Source organism: Psilocybe cubensis, chromosome 1 (assembly GCF_017499595.1).
Source record: "Psilocybe cubensis strain MGC-MH-2018 chromosome 1, whole genome shotgun sequence".
NCBI lineage: Eukaryota > Fungi > Basidiomycota > Agaricomycetes > Agaricales > Agrocybaceae > Psilocybe > Psilocybe cubensis.
Genome location: NC_062999.1, coordinates 626,573 through 643,819, shown reverse-complemented (window position 1 = coordinate 643,819; position 17,247 = coordinate 626,573). Strand labels below are relative to the sequence as shown.

At 46.5% G+C, this 17,247-nt stretch overlaps 5 protein-coding genes across 5 annotated transcripts; 2 read left to right on the top strand and 3 right to left on the bottom strand.

Annotated features, from left to right (window-relative positions):
* Positions 1-1,836: 1,836 nt before the first annotated feature.
* Positions 1,837-3,160, top strand: JR316_0000176 (uncharacterized protein; the record flags this gene model as incomplete). The annotated part of the gene is made up of 2 exons (XM_047885991.1): positions 1,837-2,073; positions 2,123-3,160. 2 exons carry the CDS (start codon positions 1,837-1,839, stop codon positions 3,158-3,160), a joined length of 1,275 nt encoding a protein of 424 aa, XP_047753737.1.
* A 313-nt stretch (positions 3,161-3,473) lies between these two features.
* Positions 3,474-6,962, bottom strand: JR316_0000175 (uncharacterized protein; the record flags this gene model as incomplete). Its single annotated transcript, XM_047885990.1, has 4 exons — positions 3,474-4,713; positions 4,761-4,896; positions 4,942-6,658; positions 6,720-6,962. The coding sequence occupies 4 exons, from the start codon at positions 6,960-6,962 to the stop codon at positions 3,474-3,476; spliced, it is 3,336 nt and encodes a 1,111-aa protein (XP_047753736.1).
* A 245-nt stretch (positions 6,963-7,207) lies between these two features.
* JR316_0000174 (uncharacterized protein) lies at positions 7,208-8,432 on the bottom strand (the record flags this gene model as incomplete). Its single annotated transcript, XM_047885989.1, has 2 exons — positions 7,208-7,420; positions 7,497-8,432. 2 exons carry the CDS (start codon positions 8,430-8,432, stop codon positions 7,208-7,210), a joined length of 1,149 nt encoding a protein of 382 aa, XP_047753735.1.
* A 948-nt stretch (positions 8,433-9,380) lies between these two features.
* Positions 9,381-11,568, bottom strand: JR316_0000173 (uncharacterized protein; the record flags this gene model as incomplete). The annotated part of the gene is made up of 3 exons (XM_047885988.1): positions 9,381-10,378; positions 10,436-11,437; positions 11,487-11,568. 3 exons carry the CDS (start codon positions 11,566-11,568, stop codon positions 9,381-9,383), a joined length of 2,082 nt encoding a protein of 693 aa, XP_047753734.1.
* Positions 11,569-12,645: 1,077 nt separating this feature from the next.
* On the top strand, positions 12,646-16,800 carry JR316_0000172 (uncharacterized protein; the record flags this gene model as incomplete). The annotated part of the gene is made up of 7 exons (XM_047885987.1): positions 12,646-12,870; positions 12,918-13,231; positions 13,280-13,521; positions 13,767-14,586; positions 15,030-15,697; positions 15,751-15,911; positions 15,964-16,800. 7 exons carry the CDS (start codon positions 12,646-12,648, stop codon positions 16,798-16,800), a joined length of 3,267 nt encoding a protein of 1,088 aa, XP_047753733.1.
* Between the last annotated feature and the right edge of the window lie 447 nt (positions 16,801-17,247).

The following is a 17,247-nucleotide window of genomic DNA, read 5'->3' as shown; positions in this document are numbered from 1 at the left end:
AATGCGAAGCTTGGCTGGATTGGCCCATTGAAAAATCGTTTGAAGAACACGTCCATTGTTTCTGAACTGTACTTTACATTGTCATCAGGCTACGAGACGTTCTGAATATCATGGTCAGTAATACCAAAACCATGAATTCGGATTCCTGTCTCATAGATTGGACAAAACGCACAGTTAGCAAAAATAGAAGAACCGACGGGATCAGCTCGAGCGCCAATTTCATCGACAATCTGCCTTTCGAGGTCCTTGCCAAAATTTTCAAAGGTATATGTCGACGAATGTAAGAAGACATAGTTGGGCCTGCGTCCCACCGGCGCATTTTCTCTCGGGGTATATGTTGGGTGGAGCCAAATCCCCGGTGAAAGCTTTACCAATGTCAAATTGGGGTCACATATCACTAATGTCTGACTGTAGCAAGCGCTTTGTACGAGATTACTGGGCTGCTATAGGACCGAAAAGGGAGGATCAGCTTTGTGTGATTGGAACGTGTGGAGGTGAGTCCATTCTCCCAACGATAACTCGTCCAAGTCTTTCTGAGTGGCACCCCCATCCATCTTTGCTCCTGTGGCCATGGTCAGCCTTTACTTACTGGTATTGTCAATCGCTTGGACCCACTTCACGAAAACAACGAGTGCGCAATATAGATCGATCGCAAGACAAGATGATACCGTTATGGGTATTCAAATTCAACAGTCACAGTCTTTCTGGGCTATTTCTTATTCTTCATCTAGTGTCGGGTGTGGTGGGCCATATGAAGTTGATGCTATTCTGCACTACGCCCTGCAAAGCGATACTAAACTCAACTAAACATCTATATTCTAGTGGCAGTCGGGTAAGACTAAACGAGGCGAAGGGCAGGATGCCAAATTTGTGTCCACTCAGCTATCAAGTACGGACCGCTTGCAAGGGGCCCTTAAGTCAAAATCAAGTTTTCAGCCTACTTGAAGCGTGTGGTCACTTGTTGGACCCTCAACCTAACATTCGCAACCATATTTGCTCAAGCTAACGTCGCTCTCATTGCTGATTCTCTCCTAAACCATGGTCCCGGTCACGTGGAAGCAATATTGGACGCGTATCGAACGCGTAGAGTAAGGCCGCTTGAATTCAAGAAATTGAACTAAAAAAACATAACGCGAGGTGTATGTTTATGACAGTGTGTCTATGTAATTTAAGAAAATATAGTTGTTATATGTACCTTCATCTAAGTTCCTATAGCAAAGCTACCCACTGGAGGTCAGATTCGGATAAGGTTGGGCTATTGTTCTAAACTGCCAATGCCCTTGGAATGATTGCGGAAAGGGGAAATACTACTAAGCAAACTTAAATGAGCTGAATTCCTCTCCAGAACACAGTGCCCCTACTGTCAGCCGACCACCGTCGGAAAATCTTCTTGCATTGTAAACTTAATGGGACGTTCAAGTTGTATCTTGGCAATTGAGTCCGATTGTACATATGTTTTCGTGAGCGTGGAAATATATTAATTGGTTACGAACGATTTTCAACGGAATGACTATTAGTATATATCCCCCGTAGCAGACAATCATGCCATAGAGATACCATGTCGCTTTTTACTACGTGCACGGTTAAATAATTTGTTGCGATTTATGTGAAATTTATTTTCGTCTACCTTCTAAATATAGTAGTTTATTCAATATCCTTCACGTATTTGGCCAAAACGTAAATAAGTTTTCCATATTTGGCCATGGATTATTTAACACTGCATGTGGTGATTAAATTTGATACTGCCGCACCAGTCACTCCTATCGACCGAAATCCACCTCCTGTTCAAGAAATACCGCTCTCTCTGTTAAATCTACTACCCAAATCCAGGCCGCCATGAGCCAGGCACCAGTGCCAGACGAAGCGTATGCTCAAATCGCAAATGAGACCAGAGGTCACTATCTCGTTGGGATGGACCCACTCGAATTCTTAGACAACTTTCTTCCCTGGGACGAGAACACACCAACACATTATCAACAACAAGTTGTAAGCGAAACTAGAGAAAACAACCTCAAATCTGTACCGCCAGTCAATGGCGCAAGACATCCAGAACGTTCTATGTATAAGCACTATGTAAGACCTTTGTCTGATAACGAAGGCTATACTAAAACTTTTTTGGCAGGTCGACGCTTTGGATGACTGGGTCACTGGAATTGACAACAGTCAGAAATTGCGGTTTGCGCACTTCAAAAAGCCCGATGTTGATTGCGCGTCATTGAATGTGGGCGTGTCTACGTATTGGCAATCAGATTTTCCATCCGTACCTTCGAAGGGTTCATGCGCATTTTCTCTTCAACAAACACACGAAGAGTTTAGAGTTGACCACACGTACGACGCATTTGCCCATGTTAACGATGAAAAACCGAACACCGAGAACCCCAACGAGAACGCTACTGGTGACCAAGATCCTTCCAACTCTGCTAGCGCTGAACTCGCCTCTCAAAAAGGTGCCGAGGAGGCAGACAAGCCCCCTAGTTCTCTCGACGTTGTTGATGAAATTGCAGGAGATGCTGAAACCTTCAACGAAGATCTCGGTGATGTTTCTGAAGAGAGTGCTGAACACGCGCCGCCAAAGGATTCTCAGCACGACCACGTTAACAATGAACTACTAAACAACAAATACCCGTTCATGGACGTTATTGGTTGTTGGGATTCTTCCATTTCTACTAGCAGTGCTAATAGCACCGGAAATGGGGCCGGAAATGCAGACAAGCGTGCTAGCTCTCTCAGCGTTGTCAACAAAAAAGGAGATTCTGAAAGCTCTGAAGAGGGTGCTAAACACGCCCCGTCAAAGGATTCTCAGCACGAGTGGAAAGAGGATGTCGAACAACCTCCCCTGGTCAATACCGCCGGCACTTCCACACAATCTGCGGGCTCTCGCGCTCTGGTCCCTGAAGTCGAGAAAGATACACAGCGTGCGATCCGTACGCGTGGTCAAATTGCCGCCTATGCTGGTGTAGCGATGTCTATGTCGTTCAGGTCCCATTTCTTTTCCTTGTTGATTCTAGGGGAATTCGCGCGGTTCATGCGATGGGACCGTCGAGGCGCCGTTGTTAGCACCCGATTCAGCTACATCGAGCGACCAAACTTGATCTTTGGGTTCTACCTTCGCTTTGCCGTAACCCCCTGGACTTTGTTTAAACATCGGTCTATGACATAAAAGGGCCGTTTAATCCCACGTGGGGTTTAAACCATGTTCATGCAAGTCTCTTTAGTCTATTTTGACCCATGTACTAGTTAGCTCTGAAATCATATACGGTTGGTGTACAAAAAAGTAGTCTATTAAAACAAAAATGACATAGAGACAAAGTAAAGTTAGAAGCATTCATCGCTGTTTAAACACAATCGACAATTAAACAGTCCAAAAAATTAAGCAATGTTTAAATGAACTGGTAAAATTAAACAGCTACAAAGGAATAAACAATGTTGAAGACGACAGAGAAGATTAAACAGCAACCACAATTAAACGCTCTTTAAACCTGCGATGGATTCAACGAAGATGGGGTTGTGGAAAATGAAACCAGAAGGTCGGAAATTGGTGCGTACATTGCGGTTCGGTTAGCGGCCATATGCTCACTGAGAAGCGGAGCATTCTCGCCAGTGTAGTTATCCACCAGTTCTCGATATCCTGCTCGCACAAGGCGCTCTTTCGCATCACTTTCCAACCGAGAAAACCGAGCCGACATTTTTTTTGCATATGCCACACGGCCGGGGTCAGTAGCATTCATCTTCGCCAGTTGTGTCCAGTGCTTGGACATTACGTGGAATGAACGGATGCATCGTAAAAATTGTGCTTGGTTGATTTCGTTCTCTTCTTGCCAACGTCGCATTTCAGCTTCTGCACGAAACCATTTGACCCGATCACTTTCATCGGACCAGGCCTCGATATCTTCAGGCGTCAAGTTCACTAGCTCCGCAAGCGACCAAATCCATCCATCTTTCTTGACCTTTTCATCGTTTTTGGGGGGAGATATGCCAGAACCACGATTAGTGCCTTTCTTGTCTTTGCCCAACTTTTTGTCGTTCCTAGGTTTGGGTTTGGACCCTTGTGTTTGTATCACATCCATGGTGGACTCAAGATAATTAGACACACCCGGAGCTCTCCCTTGCGCCCCGCCAGTAATACCCGGGTTGAATATCCGACCATCTGACTTTCTTGACGTACCAATTTCACGTCGAAGATGGGTAGGTACCCAGTACGTGTCGGCTACAGTCATTTCTGGGAACATGCTGGAGTATTCATCACCGCCTAGGGACACAAGAGCTTGCCGACAGAGATTATATATGTGGATTTGCAGGCTTAGAAGGCGTTCTACATCTTCTAATTTCGACTTTGACCGTGTCCGAGCAGTCTGTCCACGGTCGTTTTGTTGCCTCTCAGTACGCATCGAGGATAGTGTTTTCGATGTATCTTGAATGTTGCGAATGGTATCAAAGATATTTCCTTTCCGTAAGAGAAGCTCGTCTGCCGCAAGACCTTCCAGATCATATTTTGCACGATCAGTAGCCGAGAATGAAGATGGAAGATAGAGTTTTGTGCATTCTGGTTTATCAATTGACGAAGTTTCCACACTACACAGAGCAGTGCCCATGACATCCTGCTGCAGAGTCTTCCATCCTTTGATAAGTTTGGCTAGCTTGGTACGACGACTGAGCATTTCCTTCGGAGCCATGGGATATTCCTCAGATGCTAATTTTGACGCCAACTCCTGTCTATCTTACTCATGAGATGCTTATAAATGGACATATAAACCACATACTGTTTTCGTTCAATGATAATGCCCTCATTGATTAGACGTACAGAACTTTCCATATTCAAAAATGTGTTGTCTGATTTGTCGGCCAATTTCTTCAATCTGTCAACCAATCCTTCGTATATTTTGGCCTGAGAAGGAACTGCAAGAATGAGATATGTTAAATATCGAGCTGATTATCGCTCACCTTTTCCTGTCTTGTGTCGGAATACGCACTGAATCTCTTTGTCTGCGCTAACCGTTCTCAGTTCACGATCAAGGCAATTCCATAACGGGGCACGATCCGAATACAGCGCTGTCTTTGCAATAAAGTCATCGCGTTTTTTGTGAAAAATCTTCCGGGAATGGACAATGTCTGTCTCTAGCGACGAGGCCATATTCGCCATTTTCTTGAAATTCCAATCCCCGTGGTGGTCAATCAGGGTGTCTTGACGATGGCCATTGTTCATTTGACGGACTTGGGGTGCCAATTGATTAAGTTCAACCCATTCGTGTTCTGCTGTTTCGCCATGGAAATGTCCCGCGCCTGATTGATACGCAGATGAATAAAGGTATTCACAATTCTCTTTGTGATTATGAACATGAACAAGGGGAATTAAAAACGAAAGACGTTTGACAATTTCGACCAGATCAGGGAAGTAGACTTTGAAACGTGACACAATGTTCACCCAGTAAGAGCACACCATGTCATACGATATCCACGCTGCCAGCCAGGTAAGATACTGGTCACTGTTGTTCTTTCCTGTGTCTCTAATCCGGCGGAGCGCCAGGGCCACAGCATAATCTGTGTTAGCAAATCTTTCACCACGTTGAAGATCCACAGTTGACACAACTATGACATGTGGGCACTGAACATTGATTATACCCGTCTCCGAAAGATTCTCCATAACAAGATTGCGATTCTTCACAGCTTTGATAGGGCAATCAATCTTGTCGGCAATGTCTTGAGCAGGTAAAGAACGCAGATAAGATTTAAAATCGGAATCAGTGGGATAGTAGGCACGTCCTTCATATAATGAATAATCGTCATCAGAACTATTTTTGTTGTATCTGTTGGCGTGAAAATTTCCGTCGAGGGTAAGTTGCATCTGGTTTAAATGACTGAATTCCTTAGGTGTCTGGTCCCAATTCTTCTCCATATTAAGCCCGGCCTCGGGGCAAGCCGGACAAAACACAAGCAGATTGCCTGGTGGCCGATGAGGAAGCAACTGGTCAATACCGTGGGCTTGACCCAGACGTTTTGTAGCAATCAAAACACGCCAAAAGCGCATTACCCGTAGAAATTGGGGATAAGGATTGGTGGTACTGGCTGCAAACATGTTATCGGTCAGCCGCCGAAGAGCCCCAATAAAATCGTAAGCTGATTCCTTTGATTCAAGATGGTGCAGGTGGAATTGCTTGAGGACTGTGAGTGTGAATGCCATTTTTGGCTGTTTGAGTGTCGCAGGGAAAAAACCGAACTGGATGAGTTGCCGTACACGATTTGGCCGGCCAAGGCATGTACAGAAGTGCACGCGAGTATCGTGAACACCATTGTGGTCAATTATCTGGAAGAACACGTTTTCTTCTTCGGTTTCTGGGCCCGGACACCGAAGACCTCCATGACCAAGAGGGATGGCAAAATTGCCACCTGGAATAAGTTGCGATATGTCTCGCTTCACAAAGAATCCACCGTGTTCCCCTTCTTGCCAAACCAAAGCCCAGTGGCATGGCATTGAGAGATGAGCGGCGATAAAGCAGAGACGACAAGTGGCATTGTGTCCCAGACATTCCGTGCAGCAGACTAAACGTGTTCCCTGACCACATTGGCAGGGTGTTCCAATGAGAGGATGGTGTTCTCGCTCAAAAAGATAGTCTAAAAGTTCGTCTTTGTTATCCTGGAATGCTTGAAGCTCCTCGGTAAGCTGTGCACAATATTAATTAGCAACGTTGCACCAGGAAAATTCCAAAGTGAAAACAACCAACCTCCGAAGGCTTAGCCGGAGGTTCCGAGACACTGGGAGGTAATTTGGCCTCAACCTTCTCCTTGGACTGCAGAGAAGGTATATGTCCGTTGTCGGCAAGAATAGTTGTATGGGTAATAGAAGTTGAATTTTGACAGGTATATTCCGTGAGATGAGGTGCAGTGGGTCGGAGGCGTTTAGGGCTCTCGTTTTCGGCTTCTTGTTGCGCGCGGTGCTTCAAAAGTGTTTTGGCGGTTAGCTTCATGACGGGTGGGGGCAAAATATTGGCAAAGAGGAAAGGTTTATTGTACTTTCAGTTGATGTATGCCATCCTACATCCCGAAGTGCCACAATCGGCAATTTTGTGGTCATGCCACCACTCAGTCAATACATTTTGCTTGGGCATTGGTGGCCAAGCATACGCCTATAATAAGGAATCGGCAGAATTAATCGTGTCACCAAGGGAATTTGTAAAAGCAGATATATTCATTATATTCTAAGTTCTGGCCACTATGCATAACGGAATCGCAAAATTTGATCGTGGCCTGAGATCAGGTGCCGGGTGGCCCACAGACAAGGGGTCCATTCATCTGTGTTGAAGCAAAAATACTCAATGTATAAACCTTGTTCAAACCCCTGGCGTCCTAGAAGAAGCTTGTAGTCGTTCAGACAGAGGCGACCATCATGGCGCGGGTAAAGGGTTTCTTCAAATTGACTATGATCCTATTCCAATGAATTAGCATTGAATTATAAAACAATAAAGCAATAACCCAACCTGCAACATAAATAAAACAAGAACCGGTCGAGTAAGGTCAAATATCTCTGCCTCGTCTACTGCTTCAGGCGTGGAGGGAGACCGTGCAGGAGGTGCTACTGGGGGGCTAGTTGGCGCAGCCGCAGGTTCAAGGGCATCAAGCAAGATATTGATTCGGCGCCGTATTTCCGCCTCGTCTATACCTTGAGGCACGTTAGGTGGTGGTAGCTCATCCAATACATCAAGAATTTTACGTCGTTTGAAAGGGGAAACACAGTCAGGCTCAGGCAATGGCAAAAGAGGACGCTTGGAGGATGAAGCTTGCGAAGTTGGTGTGAAAGGCGGTGGCGACAGACGACGCTTGGAGGATGAAGCTTGTGAAGTTGATGCAAAAGGCGGTGGCGACAGACGACGCTTGGAGGAAGAGGGTTGTGATGTGGGTGTGGAGAAAACAGCCGGTACAGCCCTATTGCGCCTACAAGGAGACGAGCTAAGCGCAGGCGAAGGGGACAAGGCAGGGGACGCGCTGGGTGCAGACGAAGGGGGCAAGGAAGATGATGGTGAAGCAACACATGGTCGAGCAACTGGGTTGTTAGCTGATGTCATGGTACGTGGCATATACGCATGAATTTCATCTTGAATGGCAAACAGGGCATCAAGTCCAGACAAAACCTCTGGTGATAAAGGTTCGGTAACAAACCGCGGTCGTTGATGCATATAGCACGATTGCTTCTGGCAAACTTGAAGCCACCGTCCAGCATTAGCGCGATGGGATCCACCCCCGAAACAAAGTTGGGGTCTAGATTCAGGATGGTCAGGCTTGTGAGGTTTCTGCGGTCCTGGGTTTTTGGTGTGTTGTAACAGAAAGAGTTTGATGTTTTGTTTCACTTTCTCCAAAGCAGCGGTTTTGTAGATCCCCCGGTACTCAGGATGCGCACCAGAGAGAGGTCCAAACGATGCAGGAGGAGGAGCTGGAGGCATAAAGAATTAGTGGGATGGCCAGTGTGTCTTTGAATTTAAACACGCACCTGCGTGTCCGTATACCCCTCCCATCATGCCACTGCATAATATTGAAGAATAGTGGCCACCGACGAATCGTGGCCTAACCAACTAGAGAAGTTTGCGCCAAGTTTGCGCCAAGATTGAAGAGTCGCGGCCACCGACAAAGCGTGGCCTGGCCATTTGGAGAAGTTTGCGGAGAAAGGCGCCGAGTTCCTGTTTGAGAAAGGTAGGTAGCAGGCGACGCAAAGTCAAGCCTATACGACCGACACATAGTCGAGGTCAAGGGGATGTTTGAAGACCAATGGCCAGGGGTACCAGAGAGAAAGGCGGAAGGACAGGACACAGGATGAGGAGCGCCCGAGTATGGCGAGAAGAGCAGACAGTAGGCAACGCTCAGTCAAGCCTACACGACCGACGCACAGTCGAGGTCAAGGGGATGTTAGGCGACGCAAAGTCGAGCCTATACGACCGACACAAAGTCGAGGTCAAGGGGATGTTTGAAAACCAATGGCCAGGGGTACCAGAGAGAAAGGCGGAAGGACAGGACCCAGGATGAGGAGCGCCCGAGTATGGCGAGAAGAGCAAGTATGACGAGAAGAGCAGACAGTAGGCGACGCACAGTCAAGCCTACACGACCGACACACAGTCGAGGTCAATGTGGAAAATGATGAGAACGAAAAGTGGAACGACATGGCAACGAGGGATTTCAAAATTGAAACTCCGCTTTTGTTCCGATTTTGGTCATGGACGAAATTCAATCAACATTCTAACAAATATTCGATCGGCCTTATTTAGACATTATTGATTGGGATTTGAGTCCAAAATCAACAGCTTGATGTTTATAGAGATAAAAAAGGTAATACATATATTGAAAAACTTGTAAGGTCCAAAAAATTCAAGAAAATTAGCTACAATAACAGTACAAGTTCAATGTAATCGACGTGGTATGACGGGCGCACGACCAAATGCATCATAGAAAAGCTGAATAAAAAGTCGGACCAGTACAACCTCAAAGAGCAAATATTGGTGTTCCGCAAAAGATAAAATATCCGAAGATCTGGTGAACAGATCTACTTCATGGCACTGCTTGGCCGCGGAGTCAAAACCCTCCCAGTCTCGCATGGCATTCCGCAGGTATATGATGTATGCGCGACGAACCATCCAATCACCAGCGGCAATGCCGATATCCGCATTGGCGATGTGTGCGAGAAATGGAGATGTGCCCAAGGGCCCACCTGCGAAACAAAGGAGAATATCGTCTTCACGAGACTGGAGAATTTGGCCTTCTCTTTCAACCTTGAGGGTCCTACGATAAAGATGATGGTCCAACGCAATGAGATCAAACCGAAAGTTGAGCTCTGATAACTCCCAGAGCACCTCTCGTACTAGGTTTATATCCAGTTCTTGGCCCTTTATCAGAGCTTGACCTCGCCACGTGACCTGGTGTTCGTGACCATTGACTGCAACTCCGGATGCATGAAAGTCAAAGTTTTCGAAAATTCTTTGTAGAATCTCACCCCTTTGAGAACTTTTACTAGATGTTCGGGTGCTTGTCGACGACGATGCCGTGGCGGCTGGTTGAGTTATGGTAGACGGGAGAGCATCCACAGGGAGTCTGAGTAGATCTCGCCACAGTTGACTACTCAGCGGACACCGTCCCTGGCTTTCTGTAAGGCAATACATGAGGGCCGAGCGGTACTTCAGCCAGTTTGTGATGTATAACTCGCGCTTGTTGCTTGTCGTTACTCCGATAAAGGCTTCAGGGTTAGGCAGAATGTATCCACCTTGAGCCATAGAACGAGAGACCAGGAGCGACCTCTTGGCATCAGTGTTGATTTTGCAAAGCCCCGAGGCCCATGCTTCTTGAGATGGTGGTAAGTAGACACTAACCGGCTCTGAGAAATCCTGCCTCTGTGGTATAGGATCTATAATCGTAATAAATGAGGTACAATTTCTTCATGTTCAAACGAATTGCGACTTACACGGCTGTTTTGATTTTCTGATCTCGCGGCTCGTGGCCACTCTAGGACCTATTTTAAAGGTTGACGAGGTCTGCTCTGAACCGGTCGATTGCGGAATGGGAGCTTCGTACGCTCGCAGGTTATATGCATCCCCGTATGAAAGAAAGCCTCGTGCGAATCGACCGAAAGTGATATACTTGTTCGGGCTGGTCAACGAGTCACGATAATCCACTGGAAAATGCAAAAAAGCACTGTCCAGACAAAGATAATCCTGTGGTTTCTGTACCTCGCACAACGAATCTACACGGTCATTCCCTGCCCATTTGGCCTCACGAATCACCCACACTGGAATACCCGCTCGGAAAAGGTCGTCCGCATCCGCCGCAGTTTGAACAAAAGCACCAATGAGTTTTTTATTAGCCGCCGTGGCAGCTGGCATAGTACCTTTGATCCTGGGGAGATAGATTGTCAGGTATTCAAAGGCGGCTGTAAATTCCAGAAAATATCTTTGTAGTTCGGCAAATAAGAATTTTATTTTTCGTCGTGTCATTGGGAGGTTTTCGAGATGATTGACTGTTCGAAGGATTGACGGTTGGAGCTTCAACAAGATGTCGTTTTTGGGTGCATCATCCTGGCTTTCATATTCTTTCGATTTTGCAATAACTCTGTTTTGTACAAAGTTCTTCGCTAGGGAGACCAATCGGGGAGTCAAGGTATACAGTCCGCTAAGAACCCCTTCTTGCGCAAGTAAGTCAGAATCTTCTAAGCGATAAAACGCTATAAAAAATCGATTGATTGCACGAAGATCGTCGGGCCTTCGACGAATGGCGGCAAGATAGCAAAAACTCCCAATGAAGGGTTGGGGCCATTGAAGGGGATCGTGTTCTCCGTACCGCATATCCTCCATGTAAGTAATCCGGGATACTCTGGGGGGCTCCCAGATATGATCCATGTTCGGGCTTGTAACGAAATGACTTCCTTCCCACACTACGGCTCCAACTTGGCCTTCAAAACTGCGAAGACCTGGTAAAGTATAGATAAAAAGACTGGAAATTGTAGAACAGAAACTCACCCTCGGAGGAATCATGGCCTTTCTTTCGAAGAAGGATCGATGGATCTTTAAGCAGGTCTTCAGGGGTGATACAGCGAGACATTTTTCTGCTGGATCCGGTGTCGGTTATCCATTGGATTGACGGGGGAAAATGTATGAACGACGCATAGTCGAGTTCATATGGACGACATTAAGTCGAGTCCATAAAAAGTAAACGGAAGTAATAAGTGAACGACGCATAGTCGAGTTCACATGGACGACATAAAGTCGAGTCCATAAAAAGTAAACGGAAAAAATAAGTGAACGACGCATAGTCGAGTTCACATGGACGACCTTAAGTCGAGTCCACAGAAAATTAAAAATCTAAATACTTACCTGGTTGTACAGTTAATAATAAAGGGGGCAAAAGAAGGGCGGGCGATGAGGAGCAAAAGCAGAGGGGGAATAAAGTGGGCAAAGACAGCGGACTCGAAGTTCAACTCTGAGTTGGACTTGGGGGGTGCAGGTCACGTGATTGAGTCCGATTTGGTAATGCGACCCTTCATCCCGCCACTCACCACTCAACCACCATGTTCATGAGGCCTCGACTTGGCGTCGGTCTCGCAACCTTGACTATGCGTCGGTTGCTTCAGCACCCCCCATCTTTCTCATCACCATCGCTCTCAATACCGCCCATACCTACTCATGCTCATGAGGCCTCGACTCTGTGTCGGTCTCGCAACCTCGACTCTGCGTCGGTTGCTTCAGCACCCCCATCTTTATCATCACCATCGCTCGACCTCGACTCTGTGTCGGTCTCGCAACCTCGACTCTGCGTCGGTTGCTTCAGCACCCCCATCTTTCTCATCACCATCGCTCTCAATACCGCCCTTACTCTGTGTCGGTCTCGCAACCTCGACTTGGCGTCAGGTGCTTCCTTTGGTGGCCCTTTAGATCCGTTGTGTACTTTCTAAGGCACTGGTACGAGTGGCTATTTGGGCCACCTGTGCCATTCACTGATGAATACTATTCTTTTCAGAACGTTTCTCATTACTGAATTATGGGCCACAACTGGTCATTTCGAGATTAATCAGGCCACTGGCAAAGCGCAGGGTGTCATAACTTTTCATTATATATGTATGTACAGACCCCTACCCTACCTCTGATCCTTCTTACAACGTATACTTACTAGACTGACTTCATGCCTGCCAAAGCCACCAGATTCGTTTTCTCGGATGCCCAGATGGCGCGCATCAAGGAATACATACCTGCATTCAGAGCCAAGGTTGCGGAGCTTGATCCTGAATGGCGCGGTCACTGCAAGCAGCTATCAGACTGGAAAGCCAAAACTGTCAACTCTCTACTCGCCGAGGAGATTTTTGCGGGCAAGTTATCCGAGACCGAGACTCTCAAACAGTGGTCATCGGTATGTAGAATGAATTCTCTTTATGACTTACTTACAATTCGTGTCAGGCCATAGTACGTGTGTGGACAAATCACTTCAACTACGACATAAAGGTCAAGCAAGGGAAAAAGGGTTTACAAAAAACTCCTACTATATCCACGGCCAAGACTCCTTTTCTCCAACTCTCTTCAAATGCCACCCCTCGAGACCACTTTGTTGTCGAAAACAACGATAGAATTGTGGCGTTATACCGCCAAATCAGTCAGGAACGGGGAATACCTGGAGGAGCTGCTCGTCAAATTGCAATTCAACAACTGTGGTCGAAAGAAGATCACAAGGCTTGGGAGGAAAAAGTTAGACATATGAGGGATGATATTGATGCGTAAGTCAATGTTGCTTGTTTAGGATACGTTCTGACGATGCTTCGCAGCAATCGAGCAGAGTTTGACAGTGTGGCTCAGGAAGCCCTCGAAGGACTGCTCACCGGCGGACAGCTCGGCTCATGTGTATTATCCCTATCATATGCATTTCGCAAAGGCGGCAACATTTTTGGAGGCAAAGTCAGCGCGGCATTCGACAGCAACGAAGGAGCTTTGATAGACGATGGCAAATTTGAGTATGATACAGCTTCACTGGAACGCTGGAACAATCATGCCAAGTCAGTTCTTCCTCGTGAGTGGTATTCTTTTAGTCGTCATTTACTTGTGATATACTGACAAACCTTTGTAGGGCAAGAACTCCAACTCAGCACTAGGTTGCTGCGAGACACCAACGGCTGCCCTCTCTTGCCATTTATTGACTTGAAAGGTCAACCGCTATCGTCTGCAGCTCTAATTCTCGAAGATTATTTTCTGTCTCTCTGGCGTAGGTCAATCTTGGAGCATTTGTAAACACCTTACTGACTTACTTTGCGATAGACTATACTCAAGATGGCGATGCGACCATCCCCTGGGATGCGATTTATTCCAACCCTGATATGTACTACGACACAGAGACATTCAATTTACCAATAGGCGCCTTAAAGTCCCCGCAAGTGCTAGAACCCGACGAAATTCTGGCTCTAACCAAATATCTGCGTTTGCTACCTGATGCCACGCCGTTCAAATTTTATTCGAAAGACCGCATAGCGCAGCATCAGCGCCAAGCAGAGTTACAGAAATTGCAACCTTCTCCAAGTTCTCACTCGCCCTCTTACGATGATGCATCACCTTCGGGGACTTTATCTTCACCATCAAGATTGACTAACGTTGCCCATTTTTTGACACCACCTGCGAAGACTCCATCTCGCCCTTCACTTTTGCCACCTACCTCTGACCAGGCTGCTAGTTTTTCAACACCACCTCCGAAAACACCACCTCGTGCATCGCTTTCTTCACTATCGCCCATGACTCCTCTTCCGTCATGCTCTCCTCCAATGCAACACACAGATGTGTCCTCTAATGTTCCTCAAACTGTCATTGGACCATCGGCGGCAGGCTCTCCGGCCTCCAAGGAGGGCCACTCTGCAAAACAGGGTGCCGGTGATGATATTACCACCACAGCTGCAAGCACTGCCACTATCAAACCGAAGAAGAAGCCCAAAAAGAGAGTTAGGACGGAGGGACCACCTGTAGCTGTACGACGTACGGGCCGCCCGCGCACGCAAGCTGCATTGGGACCTGCGCTTGTCACAGATCCTTCTCTTCCACCACCCAAAAAGCGCAAGCTTAGGGACACTTGGTATATGGAGCCAGTTTCGTCTCCGGAAAAGCCATCTTGAATCCACCTCGCCCCAATTAACATCGTTTATTTGTATCTTAGTTTTAAACATTGTTGAATCCATCGCAGGTTTAAAGAGCGTTTAATTGTGGTTGCTGTTTAATCTTCTCTGTCGTCTTCAACATTGTTTATTCCTTTGTAGCTGTTTAATTTTACCAGTTCATTTAAACATTGCTTAATTTTTTGGACTGTTTAATTGTCGATTGTGTTTAAACAGCGATGAATGCTTCTAACTTTACTTTGTCTCTATGTCATTTTTGTTTTAATAGACTACTTTTTTGTACACCAACCGTATATGATTTCAGAGCTAACTAGTACATGGTTCAAAATAGACTAGAGAGACTTGAATGAACATGGTTTAAACCCCACGTGGGATTAAACGGCCCTTTTATGTCATAGACCGATGTTTAAACAAAGTCCAGTGAGTTTCATCGCTTTGGACAACTGTCACTCCGCCAAAGAGGATTCGATACCAATGCCATTCGGGTTCCGACCCAAACGCTTCCTGATGATGTGGCGAGTGCTTTTGATAATTATTACGAGCGGTCCTGGCATGAAGGTGCAAAATTCAGCCATCGCAAGAACGATGTCAACGGCAGGCCTCGGAGACCCGCGAAAGAGTCGAATTTCTATCGCGTCACTGTCAATGATTCAGCTATAAATCAAACCGAAGCATTTTTTGTCCCAGCACCTGCATACAGGCCTAGTGTCATCAATCCTTTCACCCGCGGCTCTAGACGATCACTGGCCTTTTTAGATCATCCCGACAAGTCAGAGAGAAAAATGTGCTTCATGAAGGATTCGTGGCAGGAGGATTCGGCGCGGACAGCGCCTGAAGCTGATATATATCGAAGGCTTCACGAACACGGAGTTCCGAATATTGCGTCCATGCGCCTTGGCAATGATGTTGATGATTTGAAGACTGAGACGCAGGAATGGTGGGGCAGTCTCAACCATAGTGGACGATTCAAGCGTTTTGGATTTGGATTTATGGTTTGCCATCGTCTTGTGCTCAATACCGTTGCTCGAGATTTGTCGACGTTCACTTGGTGCAAGGTTCTCCTTTCATGTCTTGCGGATGTTGTTGATGGTATGTTCTTTTCTGGTTAACCTTGTAGATTTGTACTTACTGTTACGCTCCAGCCGCTCAAGCAGCCTTCAAGGCAGGCATTTTACACAGAGACATTAGCGCGAGTAATATTATGATCGTGATGGATAAGGAGACAAAGGAATGGAGAGGAGTTCTCATTGACTGGGATATGTGTTTGCTCCTCGAGAAGCGTGAAAAGCATTTGCAAAAGACAGTTAGTATTCGTTGCATTTCTTCGTTCTAGATTATAATAACGACATGAATAGGGTACTTGGGGTTTTATTTCTGCGAGGATTTTGCAGGCGCGTTCGTCTCAGCCCGTCGTCATGCATTCCCTAGGGGATGATATGGAGTCCATCTTTTGGGTTCTCGTATACCAAGTCCTCCGGTATACTCGTCACGACCATGGCCCTGAGCAACTTCACAAACAGATGGACTCGCTCTTTAATGATATGACCATCACCGAAAACAAAGAGGTTATTGGAGGATCCCAAAAAATTTGCACCATCATGGCCTGTTCCATACATAGAGTCGACATTGCGCTGGGCAAATTCAATATATCTCGCTTGCACGATGTCTTCGCCACTATTGGTCAAGAGTTTCATCCTCGCTACTACGAACCTCCCAAAAAGGGCGGATTACGCGAACGCTTGAAAATCGAGCGGCGCCCTGCTCCTGTTTCGACGGTTGATTGGGATAGCCCGGACGACAAGTGGTTTTCGACTTTTCTACGACGTGAAGCTGAAGGCATGCAGCCACTTGGTATAACGCCTACCGCATTGGAGTCACCGAACAATGACTCCAAGCCACCAGTCTACCCCGCGTTATGGAAGCGTGCTAGGATCAGTCGGTATCCACCGGATTTCTTCGAAATGCCACAGTGCTCAGCGAAAGATGTGTACAACTTTTCCAAGAAAGATAAGAACGAAAAGGCAAATAACAAAGTTGTTACTAGCTCTCGACTGAACTATATGGATGGACTCTCCGCCAGTGCGAGTAAGCGCCCTCTCAAAGTTGATGAAAAAGAGGCAGAAGAAGATGGAGGACGTGAGAGGGATGCCAGTGCTGCGCAACCTAAAGCTAAGAGGCAATGTTTGGTGTGATTTTTTTGTATCATTTTGGAAGACTTTACTAGTACTTTAAGCAACAGTTTTCATATAAATTGTTTGCAATATAACCAAGAGCGTTCATCTCAGCCTATTTGATTCACAGCTGAGAGATATTCGACGATCTAAATAGGTGACCTTTGAACGGGTGACGTAGAACGATGAAGGGCAATCAGAAATCAGACTTTACAGGCTCACTGTTATTGTCTGACGCCAGATGTAGCAATATATTTTAACTCATACTTCTCTCCTCAAGTTCCAGCCATTGTGACTAGCCTCCTTGAATATTTGCCAACTATTCAGTGCAGGCAAGCTACCGTGCTCTGTGTTGCGGACTAACAACTTGTCCTTATTCGGGCAGCTAGTACAAGCCCCGGGAAGCTCCCCTAGGGGCTTGTCCGGAATTTTGCTGATTTTCTCCCTTTTATCTGACTTGAAGACAAA